This window comes from Anopheles arabiensis, chromosome 2, assembly GCF_016920715.1.
Source record: "Anopheles arabiensis isolate DONGOLA chromosome 2, AaraD3, whole genome shotgun sequence".
Classification (NCBI taxonomy): domain Eukaryota; kingdom Metazoa; phylum Arthropoda; class Insecta; order Diptera; family Culicidae; genus Anopheles; species Anopheles arabiensis.
In genome coordinates this window covers 5264520-5288462 of record NC_053517.1, presented here as the reverse complement: position 1 = coordinate 5288462, position 23943 = coordinate 5264520, and the positions used below count along the sequence as shown (strand labels likewise).

Here is a 23943-nt window from a genome sequence, read left to right as displayed (position 1 = left end):
AATTTTAAAGTTAATTCAATTATTGCTTAATTTTTGTTACGAGCTCAGTTTTTCCTGTTCATTGACGTTCATTTTTGTTTAAATAATCCACCTGAAAGGTTTTTACTATTCCCGCAAACACTCCATTTTGAACACCGTACCGTTGTAAGCAAACCTGGCCAGTGCTGCTCAACCCCAACACCGCCGCAAAGGTACGCGCGCCCAAGGTGTTTCCTTTTCCTTCGATAACGAGGAGCACTACAACAGTAAGCGCGGGGAACTGCATTTGCAGTGCTCCGGAGAAGGCCGTTGCCATAGTAACTCAGGCATTTGAGAAAATAATAACCACAAAAAAACAACACCATCCAAACACACAGCAGTTAGGCCGTCTCGTTAAATGTTTTGTTTTATTCATCTCTATCGTTGTAGGACAAACAATGCGGCGTGAGCCACGCATTTCGTATCGAATTGTCAAATATGTTTTCCTTTTTATTACTCAGTTTGTTTTCATACATAATCAATATAATGACTGGCTGTATATTTTGTTATCCTTGTTTGCTCCTCCTGCTCCTCCTGCTCCAACCAACCAACACACCTCCACCAGCATACTCTCACACCTTACGACCACACGCACACACACTTGGGTTGTGGTTTTGTTTTGTTTGGTTTGGTTTTGTTTTGTTTACTCTAAGTTTCCACATCTTTCTTATACATGTTAACAAATGTTTAGCATCATTGCATGTTTTTTTTAGTAAGGGTTTTGGCATTTTAAAATGTTAATGTTACGATTTTTTAAACATAGACTTTTATCATCTATTCCTTTAGTTTTCTTTTAAATGTACGTTTAGCTACTTCATTTCTTCTTTTGGCATTACGTTTTTTTGTTGTTGTGCAAATGACTGAGCTTGGTTAAGTTTTCTGTTCTTGTTTGTTTGTTTTGTTTGTTTTTTTTTTTGTTTTTGTGTCAGTGTTTCGTTTTGTTTTGTTTTGGTTTTGTCGTCCCATCGGTTTTTGTTAACAACTAACAGTGATAAAATTACTTTCTTTTCCTTGGCTAGTACTGTTTGTTTTTGGGAGACGTTAGGCTATCAACTACTGTTAATGCAGGACATCATACGGTGCAAACCCCGCCCATCTTTTTCTATTTGTTTTTCTTCTTCTTCTTCTCTTCTTCGTCTTCATTCGTCCTTTAATTCTTTGCCTTTTCTTTGGTTCACAAAAATATATCTCAAACCCGACACAACAATGGAAAACAAATGGCAGTTTAATAGGTTCAACACATTCCCGCACGCGCTCTGATCGGCTTTCAAACGATCTCCCGTGGTGTGTGGGGGGGCCTCTTAGAGGACCGAACAAAGCAAACGCAAGCAGTTTAGTTTTGTTAGTGTACACAATAGTTAACTCACAACTAGCACCTGATACAAATGCACTATTATTACGCGCGCGCACGCTGTTTTTTCTCTCCTCCGTCTTCTTCTTCTTCTTCTTCTTCTGCTCTTTTTGGCTATTAGGTGGTTTGGGTGGCCGCACACACCGGAAACCGGTGCAACGGTACCGAGAAACATATGGCTTTAGAACGCGTGTTTAACATGGAAACCATAAAATGATTGTACACACACACACACTCACTCACACCACACGCACGCGAAATGTGGGCGCGAATCCTTCACCTCGTCGGCTCAGCATGGCGGATTGATTCGTCGTTTGCAGTTTGTGTTTTAAAAGTGTATACTTATCTAACGAATGTAAACAATTACCTGTATTGAACAACACGCACACGGAATTGGAGTTTTCTTCGGTTATCTGTCCTCGCATTCCTTCCCTTCCCCTTTTCCCTATCTTCTCTCCCCTTCCCCCCTCCCTAGTCAACGATACTTAACGGTAGTTAAAGTGTTTTGGCTACACTCATTCATTAGGCGCAATTTGGAGACCGGTGGGGTGGATGGATACGGTTCCGACCCTTTTTTTTTTTTAATTTCCCTCCGATAATTTGTTTACCATTTAAACTATCAAGTGAGACACATCGGTAGCGTAAGTGGGCATGTAGCGCGGCGGCGGCTTCCCGGCCCCGCTACTGTTGTTCTTCCGGTTCACGATGTACTCCTTGTCCTTCGGCCAGGCCCGTTCCGGTGTGCGGGGCAGCGGCGGCAGTATCGGGTAGCGCGATTTCTCCGCATTCTGGCTTTGGACCGATTTGGACACCGAGTTCAGCCCGACATTATACTGCCGCTGCATGGCCAGGGAAGCACGTAATGTTTTTCGTTTCTGACACAACAAAATTACAAAAAAAAATGCGATTAGTAATGTTGCAAATCAACAATTGTTGGCAATTTGCCACCATCCCTTACCTCTATTGTGCCACGCCACTTATCGGCGGCGTGGCGGGCAATCTCCATCTTTTTCTGCTTCTTTATCTGGTGCTTCTTGTAGACCACCTCGATGATGATGAGCCCGATGCCGCCGACGATACCCGCACCGACCAGGATGAACACGCCGGCCATATTCTTCAGCCCGAGCGTGTTGGGCGTCTTCTCGAACTGCTCGCATTGCTGTACGTTCCCGTGGAAGATCCATTCCTTGTCGAGCGATTCCATGAACCCGCTCTCGTGGAAGTCTAATATTGCTAATGTTACCGCATCCGTCCAGGGTGAGCCCTTCTGCAGCCCCACGCCGTACCCGCTGCGACCGAACAGCTCGCCCGCCGTCACGAGCTCGCAGTCCTTCGATGCTTCGTACTCGAGCCGCGACGAGTCCCAAATAAATGCCATCAATTTTCTAGTAAACAAAAAAGGGCGTACACAAAACAAGGGATTAAATACGGTTTGTACAATGAGCAAACAGTCCAGGGGCTCCATAACCGAAACCGGTAGTGTTTGTCGTACGATTTCGTCGCATTGCGTTAACCACCATCGGGTGAGAGGCCTATTGCCACTCTACCACAACGAAAATGTGCAACAAAACTCATACTAGACCGTTTTTCCGACAGAGCCCCTTTAACTCACGGTACCCCAGGCGGCCGCCCATTCCGCCCTCCGACCCGCCACTGGGACCACATTGAAAGTGGTGCTTCTTACCCATCCTTCACGTCTTGAATTGCTTGTTCGGCGGTATCGTAATTGTTCGCCTCCATCGTACGGTACATGTTGGACAGCTCGACCTGCCGCCGGAAGTACATGTCCACCGAGGAACCCTTCACCGTGGCGCAGGTAAGGTTTTCCATCGTGTTGCGCAACCGCGCATCGTTGATGCCGGTCAGCTTGGTTTTCGGTCGCTCCAGCACGAGGAAAGCGGCCAGGTTGGCGGTGTACGACGCGACGATGATCATCGCAAAGCCGGCCCACACCATACCTGCAGGAAAAAAGGAACTCCAATTAGTCACCAATTCCGGTCCGTTCCGCCGGCAGTCGGTCAGCCGGTCGGTCTTACCCAACACGCGCGCCGAGAAGCTGCGGGGCGTCCCCTCCCCAATGCCACTGTTTAACAGAACGCCCCAAGCGAACCATATCGCGGAGCTGAGGTTAAGTGCGTCCTCCTCCGTGCCGTCGGTGGTCGACAGCTTGAAGCGGCCGAACGGCGAGAACCGATCCAACAGGTACAGAACGAGCGCGACCACGTGCACCGACACCATCACCAGTATCCAGAGCGTGTTGCTGAACGGCTGCAGGAAGGACACGAGCGTACTGGACCGGGACGGTTTCTTCTCCAGGATGGTAATGCCCTGGTACTTGAACGGTTTGGAAAACTCGATAAACTCCGCCCGCTCGGGGTTGATCGTGAGCGGCGCCACGATCAGATCGGCCCGCTCGGCCACCAGCTCCCCGATCAGCCCGTTCCACTCCTTCTTCACCGTTGTGCCGATGCCGGTGGTGTGGTTCTTTAGCTGGTAGTGGCCAAACTGGCCGTCGGGCGACAGGGCCAGATCGTACGTAAAGTTGATCCGCTGGGCAAGCGCCTTCAGCAGATCGATACAATATCCTTTGCAGCAATATTCTTGCTCTAGAAGGGGACAGAAGAGGTGAAAAGAATCAAGTCAGCACGGTTTGTATGTGAGGATGCCACAGGCAACGGTCAGTTCTTACCATTTCCATTGGTAATGTTAAAATGCGGACACACCACCTCATCGTCCGCACAGTCAATCTCATCGTCCAGCAGCTTGCGCGCGTACACGAACGGTTTCTCCTCGATCGTCAGTACCTTCAGGTGCGTCGGGATCATGATACCTTCCGGCTTTTTGCCCGTATTGCCCGGCCACGTTATGCTGCTGTCGTTTATCTTGAGTCGCATCTTACGCTTTTCCTGCACACAAAAAAGAGGCAAAACAAAACAGCATCGTAATTAGTAAGATAGATCGCAAAGCATCAGATCAGAGGCAAGGTTGTAAATCTATCGCAATGGGTCTAGCTTTACAGAGACAAGGATCTGAGATTTATTGCTCACTGGCAGGCGATAGATCGTATCGAAAGTACGTGACGGGATTAAAAATATTGCCTTGCGCTTTTTAATCAACACTATCACAATGGATTAGAAGCACACAAGCACACGCACTCACCGAATCGTAATGGAAGCTTCCGACTTTTACAAACGAGTGGTTCTCGTGCACATTGATAACATCGTACTCGGCGTACATGCGATCCCCGTTATCGTCAAACGCAACCTGGCCCGTTTCGCCACGAATGTTTCTCGTCTTCAAGTACCCAAACAGTCGCTTGCCTGTTGAAGAAAGCCCAGAAGGACCATTAGTACCCAGCGTTTCAGTGCACTAGAGGAGAGCATTGCCAGCACTTACCCGACTCCCAGATGACACCAGAGTCGTCACAATCTTTCGGCGCCTCGGTTATGGTTTCGTTCACCGTCATCTCCTTGATCGCTGATGCCAGAATGTAGATCGCATCCTTTAAAAAAAACAAGGGAATTGTTTAACAAGTTGCGAAAGAGTTGCGTTTCCCCGTGATTGCTTACCTTGATGTGATCCGTCTCATTTTCCGCATTGTTCAGCTTCAGCCCGATGATGCCGGTCGGAGTGTTGTTCGCGCTGAGCGCTTGCTCCGTCACGATCCAAATGTGTCCGTACTCGGTCATGTTGTGGATGGCCGCGTCACGGAATATTACGTACGCATCCTCTTGGCTTTGGATAAATGCAGAAAGTGAAAGATATAATATCAAAAAAGGAAGACATCCGTCTGGCAATGGAGCTCCAAAAAGAAACCCCGTACTTACCTCGCATAAAGTAGATAGACACGTGATTGGGCCGTTTTCATGTCCATCAGGTAGGAGCTGAAGCTGTCCAGCTTCGGTTCAAACTCCACGATCGATTCCACCGTCGCCCGCACATCGATATCGTCATAGTTTGTCTGGGACGTCGTCTGAAAGCGACCCAACACGGCACGGCCATCCGTATCGGAGCTGTGTATGATGATAACCTAGTTTTTTTTTTTTTGGGTTCGAAAGAAAGAAAGCAGAGCATAGATATTAGACGGCTCGACCCAAGGTCCGTCATCTTCATCGTGTCCTACCTTAGTGTAGCCGAAATGGCTTAAAATTTCCAACCAAACGTCCGCCTGGTGGTAGTACGGAGGCACCGTGCGTAGGAACGACACGTGAATGTTCTTATCGGAGAAGGCAGCCTCGCGGGACGAGATCCCGATGACGGGAATTTGGTAGAATCCGCTGGTATAGCTAACGGCCGCCGGGGACAGATCACCCGTCGGTTCGTGCGATACCACTACCGCGTAAACCTAATCAAGCGAGAGAGAGAGAGAAAGAGAAAGAAAGAGAGAGGAAGAGAGGAACACATCAAAGCGAACGAGAAAGAGAGAGAGAAGGAAAGAGAATCAAATATTAATTATAATTTAGCAGAAAACAATAGACAGTATCGAATAATCAAGAGAGAGAGAGAGAGAGAGAGAGAAAAAAAACAGAACTACAATTCTTCAAGAAGAAAAAGGGAGTTGCCGCCCATCTCGGAACAATACCTACCCTTCGGGATATCAGGTGTTTACAAACATTGAGCGCTGTTTTGATGGGATTTTTATCGATCCGAATCGTCTTATCGTAGTAGGTGGTACCTCGTGGCACATACTGTTGGTCAAAGTTCAGATGCTGCAAAAACATGGGAAAGAAAGGACGAAAGAATGCACTACATACATACATACACACACACACACGCAGAGCGTTGATAAACACAACGGCACAACGGCGACGCGGCGCCTCCTGCGCTTGTCCGCCCCATTCGCCAGGATGCAGGATGAAGGATGATGGATGGATGGATGGTTGCGAGGAGATGAAGGAAATTGGTTAGATAACACTTACCGCAATCACGGTCGCGAAGTGTGATTCACTCTCATTATTGCTCAGCACACCGCCAATGTTGTAGTAGGAAGGACTTTCGCTGCCGGTGGGCTTCTGAGCGAGCAGGGCCTGCGGTATCATCAGGCTCAGCAGCATGCAGGACGCGGGCAGCATTCGTGTTAACTTCATTTTCAGGCGTACGCGGGTACTCCGTCCTAGCGGGGACCGTCCCCAATCCTTAATGCATAGTCACTTGGTTGCTTCTTCCACTTGGCACATACATGCACACACATGCACGCACGCACACACACACTCACACACGCGCACACACCCTTACGAGAGGATGTCCTTTCGCGAGAGGTCGTTCGTGGTGCTGCTGCTGCTGCTGCTGCTGCTGGGAACTTGCTGCTGCTGGTACTACTACTACTACTGCTGCTGCTGCTGCTACTGTAAAACGCACAATTTTCTAAACTTTCCACACTTCGCACACACACACACACACGGGCGCGCGATGGCGATAGTAGCACACCTTATTCTTGCGCAATTCCTTCACACCATCCTGCTGGGTCGTAGTGTGCTGTGCGAAAATGCTGAACTTTGCCACATTTTTCCACCACTATGGGAGCAGCGAGCTGTCAAAAAACGGCGTACAGCAGCACAGCGCTGCCAGCAGTACCATGCCCTCCTGGCCCCAAAAAAAAAGCACCAAACCAGCAACCAGCGTGCTAGAAGGGCGTTAGGAGTTCCGTTTCCGAGCGCGGCCACACTGCGCATGACAGGACGGACGAAACGGTACCCAATCCTAACAACAGCTGATTGATTGAAGGACGCGAATACTAACGAGAGCAAGAGAGAGAGAGAGAGAGCGAGAAAGCTAAAGAGAGAGAGTGTGTGTATGGGCGCGCGAGTCCTTCCCAGTTGTGCGAAGCAGCGCACCAGCGAGAGGACGAAAGTTATTTACATTCGAGATGCCATAAAACATTTTATTACCGGAAACTGCTGGACGTACGCTTGGGCAGTTTTCATTTAACTGTACAGCATCATTGTTCAAACGGCTGTTGCTGAAATGAATTGCACGCGCGTGGTTGTAGGAGTGGAGGGGGGGGAGGGTAGCGGAGAGAGGGATTAACTTTAATACAGGGTGCTAAATCCAGCCTACTACGTGTCCCGTGGGTCATGCAATCAATGCATTGCGCGATATAAGCTGATGATGATAAAAATGCGTTTTAAAACGACAATCATCGAATTATTATGCTCTCGTGCTCTCTGTCTCTCTCTCCCTCTCACACACACTATGGGCAAGCTTTCAGACGATGCGTTCAGATGGCGCTAGTAGTAGAGTAGTATACTTATCGTTGTCATCTAAACGTGACACGGGGGCAAATTTCAAATGCGAAATGATGCCGCTGTTCGTTGAATCAGCAGTGGCGAGATCCAAAAATAACCTAGTTTTAAAAGCATTCCTACCAACAACAAAAAAGATAAAAATGTAGCTCTGGTAGCTGCACTACGTTCGTAAATCTTCCACTAACCCACTTTTTCTTTATTCCGATAAAGCGATGATGTTGTTGATGGTGTGATTATCTCATTCTAGTAACATTGTAACGCTGGATGGCTGTTTAGGACACTGAATCATCGAAATCTTGCAAGAATTAAGGCTATAAACCGGGAGAAATGAATTCTTCTGCTCGGGAAATCATAGTTTTGAAAAATTCTTCAAGAATAGGAAACTTTCCAGTGTATTCTAGGGCACATTCCATCACATTGCAGTCAAAGCGTCTATCAGCGTAGGTGTATACACTCCATTGCTTGATTGAACATCGGTCCACTTTTATCCTCCATCAAACACACCTGTCACCACTCCCTGCTCCCTTCCCCTGTACAGAACTGCACGACGCACGAAAACGCATCTATCAGTAGATTGTCCACCGCAAGCGGGGGTACCACACCGCGACCATAGCCGCCAACCTGCTGCGCCACCCACCCTTCTCAAACCACCGGAGGTCGGTCGGTTGATAACGTTATCGGCGATCTTCCAAGACTTGGGCAAGAGTCTTTAGTTTTATCAGCCCCTGCAGCGGCTCTGAGACAACGGCAGCGGTCTGTCTCAGTTCCTCCTCGCCCGGTGACACCTCATGACGACCTCGACCGAGCAGCAGCTCGTGAGCCCGTGTGTACAAACTGGGCATCAAAACACTGGATAAGGTTGTTTTTCAGTGGGTTTCACCTCCCCAGACGGTCCGAAGATGCTGAATACGTTCTCCGTGCTTTCGCCTCACCTTAAGTTTAAGTACAAGTTTGTGACGATCGACAATTTGGCGTTCAAGTTTCACTACCGTGCGACGTTTATCATTCTGCTCGTGTGTACGCTGCTGGTGACATCGAGGTAAGTGACAGTGACTGGGGTGGTGGTCCCAGCCAGTTGAGTGGATTGCAACATTTCCCTTTTCCGCTTTCCGACAGACAGTACATCGGAGAGCACATCCGGTGTATTACGGGCGGTTCCATCCCGGAGCATGTCATCAACACGTTCTGCTTCTTCACCACCACCTTCACCGTCATCCGGCACTACAATGAGTCGCTGTTGCAGGATGGGGTGCTTCCGCATCCGGGCGTCGGTCCAATGTACACCGAGGATCCGGTAAAGCATCACGCCTACTATCAGTGGGTTCCGTTCATTCTCTTCCTGCAGGCGCTCACGTTCTACGCACCCCACATGCTGTGGCGTGTAAGCGAAGGTATGTCTCGCGAGTTTCATATCACGTCAGCGCAAAGTTCACGGTGACTCACGCAAACACATTTCCTCATGTATTTGTTACTTCCTCTTCCCTTATCTCGCTCGCTCGACGGTCAAAGGCGGTCGGTTGAAGAATCTCGTCGACGGGTTGCACATGGCGCACCTTAGCGAGCACTACACGGCCAAGGCGAACATTACGATCGGACCGAAGTATACGCTGCTTTCACGGGACACCGTCGACGCCAAGCTGCGCACGGTGAAGCGTGAATTCTCGAACCACTTCATGGTCCAGCGCCACTGGGCGTCGCGACACATCTTCTGCGAGGTGCTGAACCTGCTCAACTGCATCCTGCAGATCGTGTTCACCAACATCTTTCTCGGGCGCAAGTTCTGGAACCTGGGGCCGAGCTTCCTGGAGGAAGACTTTACCGGCAAGATGGACGTGCTCGATACGGTGTTCCCGAAGGTGACCAAGTGCCACTTCTACAAGTACGGTCCGACCGGTTCGATCCAAAAGCATGACGCCCTGTGCATAATGGCACTGAACGTGATTAATGAGAAGATTTTTACCTTCCTCTGGTTCTGGTACGTGGTGCTGTTCTGTGTGGCCGTTCTGGCGATCGTTTGGCGCATGCTAACGCTACTCCTGCACAATAGGTAAGTAACACCGGAGGATGGGTGGTGTAAGAGGTTCAGGAAGCGAACAAACAAGTACTAATGCAATCTTCTGCTCTTCCCAACAGATCCTACAAGTTTACGGCACTGATCTTGTCGTTTGCCAGCCCGGGACGGTTAAACCCACAGGATGTGGAGATCATTACCAAACGGTTGCGCTTCACCGAGTGGCTGTTCCTGTACTATCTTGCCAAAAACATGGATGCGCATCTGTTCCGCAAAGTGTTGCGCCAAATAACGGACGAGCTAAGACACCCGAAGGAGGACGAGGATGACGAGCATGACGACGACGACGACCACCACCGCCATCATCGTGGCATCGATACAGTTGATGGTCACCATAACGACGATGATAGTGACATAGAGATGGTTAAGCTGCGGTACGAGCATGACCATAAGAAGGCCTAAGCAAAGCAATGGCGCGGCGGGCAGGGCAGAAGCAGACGTTTCTAACAAAAGTATTATAATTTTAACTTTAATTGGACATTATTTAGGAATAAAAGACTCATCCAAACACCGAACACTACGTGGTGTTAACGCTGCACTAAACGTTAATGGGGGGATTTGGCGGCATATTGCGAACTCTGACTGTAACACGAGAAAGCTGCCCATTCCACACTTCCTGTTCCTACTAAAACATACAAACCACAAATAACACCCCACCTCAGCGCATCATAACACGAGGTACCAGGATCTCATTATCTCGTGCTGGTGCGACCGTGTTTCAATGACCCAGCCCTCAGCCACAAGTGCCCATAATTCCGAAGCCGAAAATTGCTTTCCTACCCTCCCTTCATCGCTTCAAATTGCTTTTGCGTTTTAGAACCCAAACGCCTTGGCAGGGGTGGTGGTTGGTTGGCCTCGCCGGGGCTTGCGAGACAATAATAATTACTATCCCCCTCATTCTGCCTCAAATGAGCGCACGATGGGAACCATTCCCAGGCGAGATGAAATTACCGTAATTTATTAAATGTTGCAAACAAAAAAGCGCATACCTCTCTCCCTTATTACTAATACTACTGCCACTGCTTGAGAAACTTGGGTGACAACGAAAGCCGGCATGTAATAAATTTGTTTGTCTCCTCAGCAGCAGCAGCAGACAACTCATTTCATCTTTCACTAACTTTCCCTTAAGCTTCTTTTCGGCGAATTTTTGTTTTGTTGTCCCTTTTGCCCAGATTTCCCGACTTACAGCTCAGGAAAAGTTCTGTTCGCTCCGGCGACATGCCCTGTTGGTGGTTCTTTATTAACCTCGATTTTATCACAAATCAAACCCCCACCGTCCCACCCTCTTGCCACAGCGGACACACAGCGGAAAACGAATGTATTGCGCGATGTGTGGTGCCGATTTGCGGAAAATTAATTCCCTTGACTGCGCGTTGCTCCACAAACCCCTCCCCCCCCCCCCTGCTAACACCTTAACGCCATGTCACGTTTTCTTTCACATCCTGTACACATCCATCCAAGTGACCCTTGATTTCCCAAGAGAATGGCAAACAGGCGTGACAGGGAGTTTGGATGCGGGGCGCGTCGCTTGCTGCCATCGCAATTAGCAAGAATGTTAGTGGATATTAGCTACTAATGCCATGACACGGGAGACTATTTTTGGCGCATATTTTTCCCTTTTGGTGTTCTTTTTTTCCTTTTTTATTAAAAACACTCACACTGCTCTGCTACTGCTCAGTGCTCAGTGTGGAAGTGCTATCCAGTGAAGAAGGAAACAAGGGATTGCATGCTTTTCCAGGAAGCGAAAAGAGCATCACTTCTCTGTTTATGTTGTGCTGTTACCACAAAACAAAGAGAGAGAAAGAGCATCTAAGACGGGGCGAAAATGTAGTATTCTCTTCCTGCAAGGGGTGCGATTGGGTGCGTTTGTAGGTTTGGTAGGTGTTTGATTTTGTGACAATAAAAACAACTCCAACTATGAATGCACGCACTCAAGATGCGCACCTTTTCAAGTGACTTCCTTATGAGTAGATGCAGTCATCGCTCGAGTCCCCACTACGTAGGAGTGTTTTGTAAAGATTGATGTTGGTGTGACGAATACTGTATGACTCAGTGTTTGAAACGCATCGCCTAAAAACCATGAACCATCACTCTTTGCCGAGCCGGTGCGTAACTTTGATTTCTCCGCGAGTTTTGAAGAGCTGCGGGAGAGTACAAAATAGCTCTCGCAGCTTAGTTTGGGCATGTTCTCTCTCTCTCTCCCTCTCTCTCTCTCCCTTTCTCTCTCTCTCTTTCTCTCGCGCTCTCCATACCTTTCGCCCATACAAAAGAGATCAGCGAAAGACTTCGTGGAAACGCGAATTATCTCATCAGCCATCTAACGAGAGAGCGAAACAGCACTACCGCGATGTCGTCCAGGCGATGCCGTCATTCTATCTCGTGTGTTGGAAAGATGTGGAAATTAAAGTCATACAGTGGTGGACGTTAATGTATGTACTGCCTTGTTTACTGATTATTAAGACCATTTTTGAAGAGGTTCCTCAAGTTTTGAACAGTCGATGCTCGTGAAAACGTGCGAATAATTTAAGACTTTGGTTCTACGTCAATTATTTCCTCAGTCATTAATGTTGCCCACCCGACCAGTCCCTCCCCAATCTGGTCGCTCAAACTCAAACCTGTTCAATGCACTGACCCAACTTTCAAGCACTGTACTTCCCGCCAACGGTACTATGGTAACATCACGTCACCTAGGGCTGGAAGGCTAGGGAGAGGGGTTGGTCGTTCATAATAACACCACGGCTCGAAAACACGTGAAAGGGGTGGAAGGGAAAGGGCTAACACAAAAGCCGAAGCTGGCAGAGCGTCCATTATGCTCGGCCGAGGGGCCACCACGGGGCCCTGGCTCAAGCGAGCTCTGAGCGTTGTAGATTTTTTTCCTGCCAGCAGCTGGCATACGTCGCTCTCCGTCGGAACGAAGCGGATCTCGGAGCGCAGCAGTGCAGCAGTCGCGCTTACCCCGTGTGTGTGTGCGCGCTTGTGGTTGACGCTATGTTTTGAAGGTTTTTTTCGTTGTTGTGTTGCTTCGTTTTTCGTTTTGATTATATTTATTTACCTCTAACACTCCCAGTTCGGGCCCGCGTGTTTGCGTTCTCCGTTTCGGTATATTTCGATCGATTGTGTGATAAGCCATTCAACCAACCAGTTTCAGTGCTGCAGTGTAATTGTGTGTATTTTGTTGATTTTGTTTTTAAATTCTCAACAAACCGATGCAAAGTTAACACAAAAGTGTGCAAATGTGATAAGCCTGTTCTGGAGTCCAATTGTTGCATTCTGGTGCAACGCGGTTCAGCGTCAAAAGTGTCTTAGTGCGCTGCTTTACGTACTCCACCTCACGTTTAGCGTTACAGCCTTTAAGTTACTTTCGATTACAACAACAGCAAAAAGGCAAAGTTGAATTTCTGCTCCGGTTCGAGAGAAGAAACAAAAAACGATCACCACTCGGGAGTCGCTCGGGGTCATACACACAAGCGTCTCCGAAGGGAAAGCAGCCAACGGAATCGACAAAACGGCAAAAGGTGAGCATTAACTCAACCCAGCCCGAGTCCACACCGCCACGCAGATTGTGGCCCCAATTTCTCGTTGCCCCGGTTGTGTACTTTTCCCTTGCGCTTGCAATCAAACCGAATCCCACTGATTGAACGTGGCGGCTCGCGCCCGCCCTGGTCTTCGCATGCGTCGTTTTCATTCGCTTGAGCCTCCTGCTGCTGCTGCTGCTGCTGCTGGCACTGTCAGCCCTCAGAATCAACATCGAAATCGAAACGAATCCAAGTAGCCCCAGAGGAGACCGCCACGGGAGGACGTTGAGACGGTGTGTAAGTTGCTAAGGGGAGAGCACAACATTACTCCCCTCCGTCACCCTACACACGCAGTCTCGTCCAGCGGCTGCTGCTCTGCTGAATTGTGTTGCGCGAGATGAGCCCGAACAATGACGTCGTCATTGTCATTGTCGAGGTATTGGAGCGAGCAGCAACGGCAGCATGGGGCAGTCGAGCCACTCCGCCCAATTCAACCTCGATGGACGCAGTCACGCAGTAGTGGACGGACCACCCCTCCTTCTACTCCACACGGCGGACGCTCTCAGCATCAAGTGAACAAGTGTCATTTTTATTAACCTTTGCTGTGTGTGGAGGCTGACTCTCCATCAATGGTTCCCCACATTCCGCATCAGAATTACCAACGACGACCGCGACGACCACGACGGATGGATGGATCAAATAATGCGCACCACGTTCTGCCAGCTCAAATCTCTCTCCTTTCCGGGCTGCAGCGTCGTGTTCGGTGACACGTTCTTCTGAGCTTTCCTGCACAACGCAGCATAACGTCTCTGGAAGCACACTTAACCACTGTCTGTCTGTGTTTGTGTGCTTGGAGTTAGATGTTAGAAGACGCGCACAAAACAAAAATTATTGCTTACATTGCAATTACGCGCGGGTTCATACATTCGTGGTGTGTAAAACAAGTTGTCCATACCGGTATACAACAACCTCACACACACACACGCACATTGCAGTGCACGATTTTTACGAAAGGCGAAACAATCTCTCAAGTTACCGGCCGTGCAATGGCGATCCAACCCAAACCAATCCTAATCTGTCGCCGTTAGCAATTTAGGCACAAGGCTGCAACATCACGCTCTCAGCTCAGCACCGGCTCGACAGCAGCACGAGTACGAGATGCAGCAGAGTAGGCGACGAACAGGTTCGTGCCGGGGCGGTGGAGAATAAAACGTTCCAGAAGTCCGACCCAAACGACCAAGAAATCTGATGGCCTCGACCTGCCCACAAACCCTTACCCCCCTCACGTCTTTCCCCTGAACTTCCATCCATTCAACCCATGTGTAGCCCGGGCACCGTTTAGCCCCTAATGGAATTGGAATGTTTGATTGGAATGAATTGGAATAGCTCTCTCGTTCTCTCGCTCGCTCTCCTATCTCCATTACCTAACCGAGAACCCACAGATGTGCCCCCAGCGCAACTGCTTCTTCTTATGTTCTGCCTCTCCGTCTTGGTGTGTACTACTTTTCCTTCAAGATCACCTTTCCCTTTAAGACGCTGGCCCGGCTGGCTGGCTGACTGGCAACACTGTTGTTGTTTCAGCGCCAGCCGGGGGGCTTCCATTCGGAAGAAACGTTCTTGTCGTTCCGCGAGCTCACGGACTACCCTCGCCAACTATGGTACTCGCGCCACTGTAGGACGACTCCGCTACCATACATTCTTCGTGGACAGAACCAATTAACAACACATACCAATGCACTGTTCTGTACGGGGCAGGTTTTGATCAACCCCCTTGATGGTCATGCACGCACGCCTTCGTGCCCAGAACTGTGAACGCTCTGTGCATAGAAGCAACAGAGAACATGAAAGAGGCAATACACGTGGCACACGTTAGAACCGACGCTCCGGCAGCTCTTCCCACAGCGGAAAGATGTTGATTGAATTTTAATTAGAAGTTTGCGACCATGGGGTTAACAATGAACGCCGCCGGAGACACAAATATTGAAATGCTCAGCAATTGTAACTTGCCCGTCTTGCCACATGTGCGCAGAAAAGTACACCGCCGTATCACATTCTCGGATTCTCTTTCCGTGACGATCTTCTGCGTTGGTTTCGCGTTTTATTAGAACCGACATATGCCATTCGAAACGGCTGCTGTTTACACAACTGGCGGTCGCGTTCAGCTCCGAATAGTGTAACCGAAGCAACTGCGCCTACTATTTCGTAGCCTACTCTACACTTCTCCACGCGAGCAGATAAGATGGGGTGCTATTCGTTTTAAAAAAGCGAAAATTTCATGTACGTTTTTTTAGCAAACCGTTACAGAACGCTCTTTTGAAAGGAGTTGGTGCCGAGGACCGGGTCTTAGTAAATTGTCCCACATTTAATTTGTTTACTTTAATGCTATTACCCTCCAATCTGTCCCATCCGACCCTCGCTGCAGATACGATGGCATAACAACAGTTGTTTGTGTTTCAAACGATTGCAACAACATGAAATTGACGTTCTGTCGATTGTAGGCGACACAGACACAGGTCTGCTGCTGCTGATGTGGCTAGATAAATCTAAACTTTATCAACAACATAAAACGTGCGATGTGGTGGAGATGGTGATGGCTCAGCACGATCCTCTGGTCTGTGCACGATCCTCGATCTATGCGATAGACGCAACATCCCAGCAGCGACATGCCAGAGATTGAAGTGGAATGATTGTAAACGTGTCAATTATAAACTGATAGGCCTGTATGCCACACACAAAGAATCGTAAATCAAGGACATTGCTTGAATAATAAACAACAGATGCTCTAGAGATATTAATCGTACTTTACAAAAGGTCTGGTGCACTACAAATGTATGGAATTTGCCACGTGGTCTGAAACTGGAACTTTTTCAAACGATTGATTTTAAGTCTTAGCTGAACTCAAACTTCCTCATGAATCTACCTTATTATTGTAAGCATTTTGTGTATTTTAAAAACAAACAATCATTAGCACGAGTAGGTAAATAGTAAACACAATCCATAATATCAACCAGCAATGGATGCTACTGCACTCCAACTTCCAAAGGTTATCCCAAGGTTTGAGAAGGTTATCAACGTAACACCAAGGCTGGCAATGGCGCTCAGTAATAATCGTTTCAGCAAAAATAGTTCCTAACGTCTTGGCTTTAACGTTTCTTTCGTTTCAGTAACACTTGATGCACGTGTCATCTTAGCAAGTACCAGGCTTCAGAGCGTACGATGAATTAGTCTGGGAACTGGACGAGCCATACTGTTGTTGCATTAGATATTCCTAACCACACAGAAGCGTGAAATTATAATACAAAGCCACCATGTTTAAGCTGCTCGGAGGGTTAAAGCAGTACTTCAAATGGCAAGACATCCAGACGGACAATATTGTGTTCCGGTTGCACAACACCTTCACCACTGCACTGCTGCTCGCGTGCAGCCTGATCATTACCGCCACCCAGTATGTGGGCAATCCGATCAGCTGCATCGTTGGCGGCGTTCCGGCACACGTCGTGAACACGTTCTGCTGGATCTCTAGTACCTTCACCATGCCGGATGCGTTCCGTCGACAGGTAAACCGGGTGAACAGGGACAAAACATTCCTCTCAGAGAGATACTTAACACGCACTTCCCGCTTTTTTGTGATATATCATCTGCAGGTTGGACGCGAAGTAGCACATCCTGGCATATCGAACGACTTCGACGATGAAGATGCGAAGAAATATTACACCTACTACCAGTGGGTCTGCTTCGTGCTGTTCTTCCAGGCAAGTCGAGAGTTGGGAGAGCTATCAAAGAATTTGTCTCATTTACCTTCGAACCTTTTCCTTCTCCACAGGCGATCGCTTGCTACACTCCAAAGTTCATCTGGGACGCGGTGGAGGGCGGACTGATGCGAATGATCGTGATGGGGCTGAATCGGGGCGCGTGCAAGGAGCAGGAAAAGTGTGCCAAAAAGCAGATCCTCCTCGACTACCTGCTAACTCACCTGAAGCGCCACAAGATCTACGCCCTGCGCTACTGGATCTGCGAAGGGCTCTGCTTCGTCAACATTATCGTACAGCTGTGGCTGATGAACCGTTTCTTCAACGGCGAGTTCCTCTCGTACGGTTGGGACGTGCTGAACTACTCGGACCAGCCCCAGGAGCAGCGGGCCGATCCGATGGTGTATGTCTTCCCGCGCGTCACCAAGTGTAACTTCTACAAGTATGGTGCGTCTGGATCGATTCAAAAGCACGACGCCATGTGCATACTGCCGCTGAACATCGTCAACGAGAAGACGTACATCTTCATCTGGTTTTGGTTCATCATTTTGGCCTGCTTTTTGGCCGGATTGATTGTGTACCGGTAAGTAAAACGTTCTCGCCACACACACACACACACACACTGAATTGTTGCATTGTACAGCTAACGATCCTTGTTCCTTGTGCTCTCTCTCTCTCATACACACTCCAAACAGAGCTGTCATCATCTTTGTGCCTTCGGTGCGATCACAACTGCTGAACGCGCGTAACCGTATGGTGCCTCGGAACGTTGCGAAAACGATCTCCACCAGCCTGGATCTGGGCGATTGGTGGATCGTGTACATGCTAGCACGAAATCTGGACCCAATCATCTTCAAGGACGTAGCGACAGAGCTGGCGAAACGTATCGAGCTGAACGATGCGGACGAAAACGATCATAACGAGAAGAAGCGTATGCACTAAATTGGAATTCAGAGAAAGAGCACCGCTCACGTACGCTAGCGACACTCGCACAGTCTATATAGTAGCAACACAAAAGAAAGCATTACGAACTATGCATACATGTAGAGCTGCAGCCGTTAGGAGCGATGCTATTGTGTACACACCCGTGAAATCTCTCTTTTAATCTCAAAACACCTTCATTCCACGACGTGTGAAGTAGGTTTCCTATACTCTGTGCCACAACAAGGATCGACATTCCACGTTTTACTTCCGTTTAGGGCAGAACAAGGTATTGTAACAATTATCGTGTGTTTTTTTTAAATGGAATCGTTTCTATATTTATACTTCCGCGACCATAAACCATAAGAATAAGAAACAACACTTCATCGCGCATTGCAATGCTTTTCAAGATGCTAGTAGCAAGTAGTAGTAGTAAGAGTAGTAACAGTGGGGGTAGTAGTGGTCGAAGATAGAACACAGGGTTGCGCATCGCCGCGGAAGGCTCGGCCTCTACTCTACCCAACAACAAACGTGATTCCCCTAAGCCTTCATTCAAAAACCGTTGCGAAAAGTTTTAGATTTTATGTTTTAATGTAAAAGACAATCAATAAAATGCAAGCTATAAGCACAAACTCTCGAAACTCTGCTACCTGCCACTATCTGCCATCTCATCCCCACCAGACCAGTTATCCTCGGTGTGTGGGTGTGATTGTTACTAATGCGAAAAGGGAGGGATTTATTAAGGATTTTATATTCGTGCGCTTTGCAGGTTAGAACAAGCATCCGACCGACTAGAAACAATAATAAATTCGCCTCCAAATTCGGCGCAAACAATCCTCCTGTCCAGTCATGATCGCATGTTAGTGTTGTAGCTTTACAAACGGGTTAAAATCTCGCTGGTTAGTTAGTAGCTAGTCCCTTCTTGTCCCTTAACGAGATGGATCGTCGCACTGACTCGGATGCGCTCGTTAGTAGGTCCCGTAGTACGCACGCGTACGAGCGAGCGAATGAAGAGAAGTTGAGATGAAGCCAATTTGGGTTTGGATTTGTTAACAAACGCTCACTTTTCATCCTTGTGGAACGATACAAAAACCACATCGCCACCAACGCTGATGAGACATTGGCCCTGGAAGAGACAAAAAACGGGCGAGAGTATAGAGTCTCGGTTTGCTACACCAGCTAACGTCACTCAGTAAACAAGGTGACTAGGGGCAAGGAGGACTCCAACACGACCGGGGACAATAAATCGGGGTAAAACTGAAACTCGAAATCGCACACTCAAACGAAACACTAACGAAGGGTTTAAATCACATGCCCATGCTACACAACAACGCGCAATATGCTACACACAACAAATTGTAACCCCACACACACACACACTCACCTGATTCTTGTGCACGTTGTCCAGAAGCGTTAGGTCGTTCAGATAGAATGCTATCATTGCATTGCCGCCGAGGGAGGTTACGTGCGCCCGCACTATGGACAGCACCTCCGAGATGAAGCTGTGCACGAACCCACAGATTCCACCGCTCTCCCGGATCGAGGTACATTCGCGTATGAAGAAAAAGTTCAAATTCCCGAGATACTTTTCTATCTTGCCACCGGGAATGTAGCTGAGTGTTGTAATGTCGACACCGTACCCGTCCTTCAATGGTATCTGTGGGGGAGGGGGCAACATTACAGTTTAGTGTTTGATCGGCTCAACTTCAAAACCACGACGCCGCCGCCGCCCCAAATACGCACCATTTTCCCTGACCGGTTGATTTTACTGTGATACGACGAAGCAGCGGTCATCGATTTTGTGCCTCGAGATTTGAAACTTTTTACAATCGATGGTACCGGCGTTGATGCTGGTGCCACCGGTGGCCCGGACGTATCCATCGAGTCTTCATCCAACGAGAACATCATTTCATCATCTGGGAATGGGTGAGAGAAGGTTAGAGAAGATGATGGATCGATTTCCCCCCTACCTTCCCATTACTCACCGTTGCTGCTTCTTGCCACCGAGCTGGAGTGTACCGAGGGCGAAGGACCCGGTGTGTGATGGTTCTGTGTGCTGCACTTTCGCTTCAACCGGGTGGTACCGTCGCCGAGCGCTAGCGTCATGCCCGAAACGACGATCTGAATTTCGTCCGTTTCGGGGAAATCCAGCTTGTAGCGAAGATCACACAACACGCAGGGCCGCATCGAGCGCAGCTTGTAGTAGATAAGCTTCAGCAATCCTTGGAAGCGCTTGTTGAGATTTCTGGTCGTATGTTGGAGCGTGTAGGGCAGCTTCGCTCGCCACACCTGCGTAAACATCTGGAACTGCTTCACGTTATCAAGTACATCCGTCGAAATGCCCGGCATTGTTTGTAAGTTCGCTACATAAAAACCACTACCAGTGAGAGAGAGAGAGAAGAACAACACAAACCACTTGTAAGTTTCGCTTCTGATAAGATGATAAACAACATTGTCAGCGCTCAGACTCACTCCGGTGCAATTTCCGGTTCCTTTTCGAACGTCAGCAAATCCAGATCGATTATATCGTCCAGCTCGAGCACGCAGGCCGACTTCTGCATGCACACCAAATCCAGCTCCTTGCCATCCCGCTCCTCCCGTGTACTGGCCACCCCGGTCGCCCCTGCCGGCGCCTGTTCCGTGTCGGAATCGTAAACGCACTGCAGCTGGTAGGCCTGAATGTTTTGCTCCACAATGTTTTGGACCATCTTTTGCAGCTCCTGAATCTTGCGCTCGTCCGGAAACGAGCTGCTATCAACGATCTGCGGCAGCAACGGTTTCGGTAGCGCGGTCAGATAAACCGCCGTGCCGGTCGCAATCAGTGCGATCGTTTTCTCCCCAATCGTTATGTTCGAGCGCAGCCCGAAGATGGCATTCATGCCCTTGATTTTGAGCTTGTTCACCAGCAGCTTGTGCAGTTCGTACTCGAGAAAGGGTAGCGCGTCCGAGATTTCCTTCCCGTTAGCTTCACCCTTCAGGTCGCGCTTCTGCCGACACGTGTGGGCCTGTATGAGACTGCCCCGACCGGACACGGGCACACCGTCGGGGATTTCGATCGTTGTAATAAGCACATCCGGCACGATACCATTTCTGAAAAATAGGGCAAATTTGAACAAACAGTCAAACATTCGGGACCATTGGGTTATTTGAATGTTCTACTCACTTGCACATGAAACATTTCACTGCATTGATGCGAAAGTTAACCGACCCGAGCGAGTACGGCACATGGCACATCGTGCATTTGCTGTTCCCCGATCCGCTTGGTCCATCGTAAGTACCTTCACCCTCTATCGTGTTGGGCGTTTGCTCGCGCGATCCACTACACTCGCGATCAAAGTCCTGTCGATCGAGGGAAGATGTCATGTGCTCTTTGGCCGAACTGTCGGCCCCACCGTCCGCGGAAGCATTCAACGATGCATCGGCCATCCACATATCGCTACCAAACTGTAAGTTTATGACTGCCGCCGTACCAGTGGCCGAAAGTACACAAATATCATCACTAAATTGGAGACGGGAGAAAATGATGTAAATACCGGATCGTATGTAGCGCATGCGAGGAGGCAATTACATACTCAATTGTTGTTTGTTCTACGTAACCGAGAATAACGTTACATCCTAGCGAGCGTGCATGCGACCGAACCTCCGTCCGTATCTCATTCCACCAACTGTCACGGGTTTCGGGCTCGTTAGGGTTCGGCACACGCTCCAACAGCTTCACCGAGCGTGCGGTCACTGTGGCGCCTGGCAAAATTGCAAATCAAAATTTAGTTTACCCTCTCCCGTAAGCTAACATATGTCAATTCCTATACCTATGTATCGTATGATTCCGGGCGGATACTTGGTCATGGTGAAGAAAGGATACTCTAACATTTCCAACATGTCATAGTTCATTATCATGATCGATTTTGCATTGCCATTGTTTGCTCCGTAATTGCGCACGATGCCTATGCTCTTATCGAGCGGGCATGAGCTTCCTGTGAAAGATAAAAAGGGATCATGATACACTTCCACACACTTTCCCCCGCATACCCGTGAATGCTTACCCTTCGGTGTGATACTTAGATCCGAATCGGACGACCGTCTACAAATTGGCACGCAGACGGTATCCTTCGTTAACAATGAATTTACAATCGGTGTACCCAATTTCGTTGGACTGTTGCCTGTGGCATGATTGTTGCTCTCTCCGCCAATCGCCAGCGCTCTCCTGGGAGGGTCACCAAAGTCTGAACTTCCGGACAGTTTATGCCTTGAAGGTCGCAAAAGACGATTAATGAAGGCGTTAAAGCTTTAAAAAAAACGGACTTTAACAGCACTCACTCCTCCACCAGGATTTCTTCTCCAATGTGCTGTGAAAATGATTCGTTGATCTTCGTTAAGGAAACGGCCGTACCGATGCCACGCGCTACCACTCCCACGTCGCCCTCCAAATCGTAGCACTGCATGTAGCCTATCACCGCATTGGCGCCCATCTCGATTGCTTTGATGCCAATCTTGCGTTGCACCTGAGAGACACACAGCGAACGTCATCGCACTTCATCCAGCTTTCGATACAAGCAACCTCACCAACAGTGGCTTACCTGTGCCGATAGCTTCATAAACGCCAGTTGCCGCGCTTCGTTCGATGCACGTGGTGTGCGAATTTTATCGATCCACTGATACTCGGGATCATCATTTACGACCAGTTCCTCTACGAAACCGTGATACATTGCAATACTATAACCGTAAGGTATATTGGAAGCTGGAATAAAAACACGTTTCAATCGTAAGTTCATTTGCACAGTTCATTAACAGCATACTGGGCGGCATGTTGGCATACTTACAATGGAAGAACAACACTCCGCAAGAGCTTTGGCGAAACTTGTTAAAGTCTGTGAACAGATCTACCTTTACAATAACGTTGATTTCTCCACGCACGCCGTGAATTGTATCGTACACCGGTAGCCAACCGGACATAATTGATCCCTTCCCTGTCCTTGATTTGGTCGTGGAGCTGTGCCGGAAAAAGGGAGAAGCAATTTGTACCTCATTGAGACCAGTTGTGATGCATTGAATGTGTGTTGCGAGTGATGCTTACTGCAGTAAAGGGCTAAGATTTATGTACACTTTGCCAATCGCATCGTTTGCCGTGTAGGTATCGTAATCCATCAGCCGGATCTGCAGTGGTTCGTCCTGCAGCTCTGCATCTTCCACCTTTTGCATCGTCACAGTCGTCATTCGTAGATACCAATAGAAAGAAGCAAAAACAAGGCACAAACATCCTTTCAATCGCAATTACTCAATCAATCAATCAGGGCCGCCCGCTATCGATTCGCTCACCTCAAACGTGTACCATTCCGAGTTCCAGTGAGGATTCAACGTTTTCCTACAAACATCCGTTTTGTACGTCACGTTGCCGAGCTTGATCTCCACGAACGCGTCGGTGGTATCGCTGCTGCGGTCCATTACGGGCAGATTTCTGCCCGCAAGCACCTTCACCTTCACCTTTCCGGGCATTTCTACACGCGGCGCTTTACAAATTAAACTGTACCTACTACTAACTACATTTGTGCAATGTATGTAAAGTTGGCCGATGTGATTTACTCTATTTGTGTGTTTCTTTTTTTGTAGTTGCGCTGTTGACGTTTGTTCTGTGTTGTTCTTTTTTTTCTTGCGCGAACTGTCAAATGGAAAGCAGAGTCGACATAGATAGGTTGTCGATTTAAATTGCCCGTTTGGTCGACAAAGATGGAAGAAGGATTTGAAATGTCTACACCACGTGGATTAACTGTTAACGCAAATTCTCTGCCACGTGATTCAAACGATGGTTGTATCCATCTTTTCGAATGTAAATATGAGACGATTATATAAAAGGGTTCAAACCTCACAAAAAGGCCATCTCTTTGCAATTGCAACTATGGCGGACACCAAACCCAACTGAATAGATGAGTCATTTCCAACTGAATAGTTGAATAGATTAACTAAATAGTAATTAAAAAAGTATTTTATTACATACTTTTTCCAGATATTTCTGTAGTCTAACCGCAAACTGATTCACGATTTCATGACGTTCGTTTCCTCTCCGAACCCTAATATA

General features: G+C 48.3%; 4 protein-coding genes across 5 annotated transcripts; 2 read left to right on the top strand and 2 right to left on the bottom strand.

Moving 5' to 3' along the window:
* Window positions 1-442: 442 nt before the first annotated feature.
* Window positions 443-8264, bottom strand: LOC120894145 (glutamate [NMDA] receptor subunit 1). Its single transcript, XM_040296557.1, has 12 exons — window positions 6289-8264; window positions 5956-6078; window positions 5493-5714; window positions 5197-5399; window positions 4939-5104; window positions 4766-4871; window positions 4529-4689; window positions 4059-4275; window positions 3406-3975; window positions 3054-3327; window positions 2328-2754; window positions 443-2244 (listed from the first exon to the last, which is right to left on the bottom strand). The coding sequence occupies exons 1-12, from the start codon at window positions 6454-6456 to the stop codon at window positions 1981-1983; spliced, it is 2901 nt and encodes a 966-aa protein (XP_040152491.1). The 5' UTR covers window positions 6457-8264; the 3' UTR covers window positions 443-1980.
* Window positions 8265-8378: 114 nt separating this feature from the next.
* On the top strand, window positions 8379-10200 carry LOC120894146 (innexin inx7). Its single transcript, XM_040296558.1, has 4 exons — window positions 8379-8653; window positions 8731-9005; window positions 9124-9661; window positions 9748-10200. The coding sequence occupies exons 1-4, from the start codon at window positions 8514-8516 to the stop codon at window positions 10085-10087; spliced, it is 1293 nt and encodes a 430-aa protein (XP_040152492.1). The 5' UTR covers window positions 8379-8513; the 3' UTR covers window positions 10088-10200.
* Window positions 10201-12527: 2327 nt separating this feature from the next.
* On the top strand, window positions 12528-18511 carry LOC120897157 (innexin inx1). Of its 2 annotated transcripts, none has more exons than XM_040301818.1 (5): window positions 12528-12684; window positions 16365-16757; window positions 16845-16952; window positions 17024-17532; window positions 17645-18511. In XM_040301818.1, the coding sequence occupies exons 2-5, from the start codon at window positions 16509-16511 to the stop codon at window positions 17889-17891; spliced, it is 1113 nt and encodes a 370-aa protein (XP_040157752.1). In that variant the 5' UTR covers window positions 12528-12684; window positions 16365-16508; the 3' UTR covers window positions 17892-18511. The 2 variants fall into 2 exon arrangements, with proteins under 2 accessions (XP_040157752.1, XP_040157751.1); XM_040301817.1 differs by having other exon boundaries at window positions 12528-13200.
* Window positions 18438-23485, bottom strand: LOC120897155 (C2 domain-containing protein 5). Its single transcript, XM_040301815.1, has 14 exons — window positions 23187-23485; window positions 22945-23060; window positions 22691-22860; window positions 22448-22608; window positions 22188-22372; window positions 21914-22116; window positions 21680-21844; window positions 21443-21611; window positions 21034-21369; window positions 20343-20960; window positions 19856-20247; window positions 19614-19786; window positions 19255-19527; window positions 18438-18996 (listed from the first exon to the last, which is right to left on the bottom strand). The coding sequence occupies exons 1-14, from the start codon at window positions 23361-23363 to the stop codon at window positions 18931-18933; spliced, it is 3204 nt and encodes a 1067-aa protein (XP_040157749.1). The 5' UTR covers window positions 23364-23485; the 3' UTR covers window positions 18438-18930.
* Between the last annotated feature and the right edge of the window lie 458 nt (window positions 23486-23943).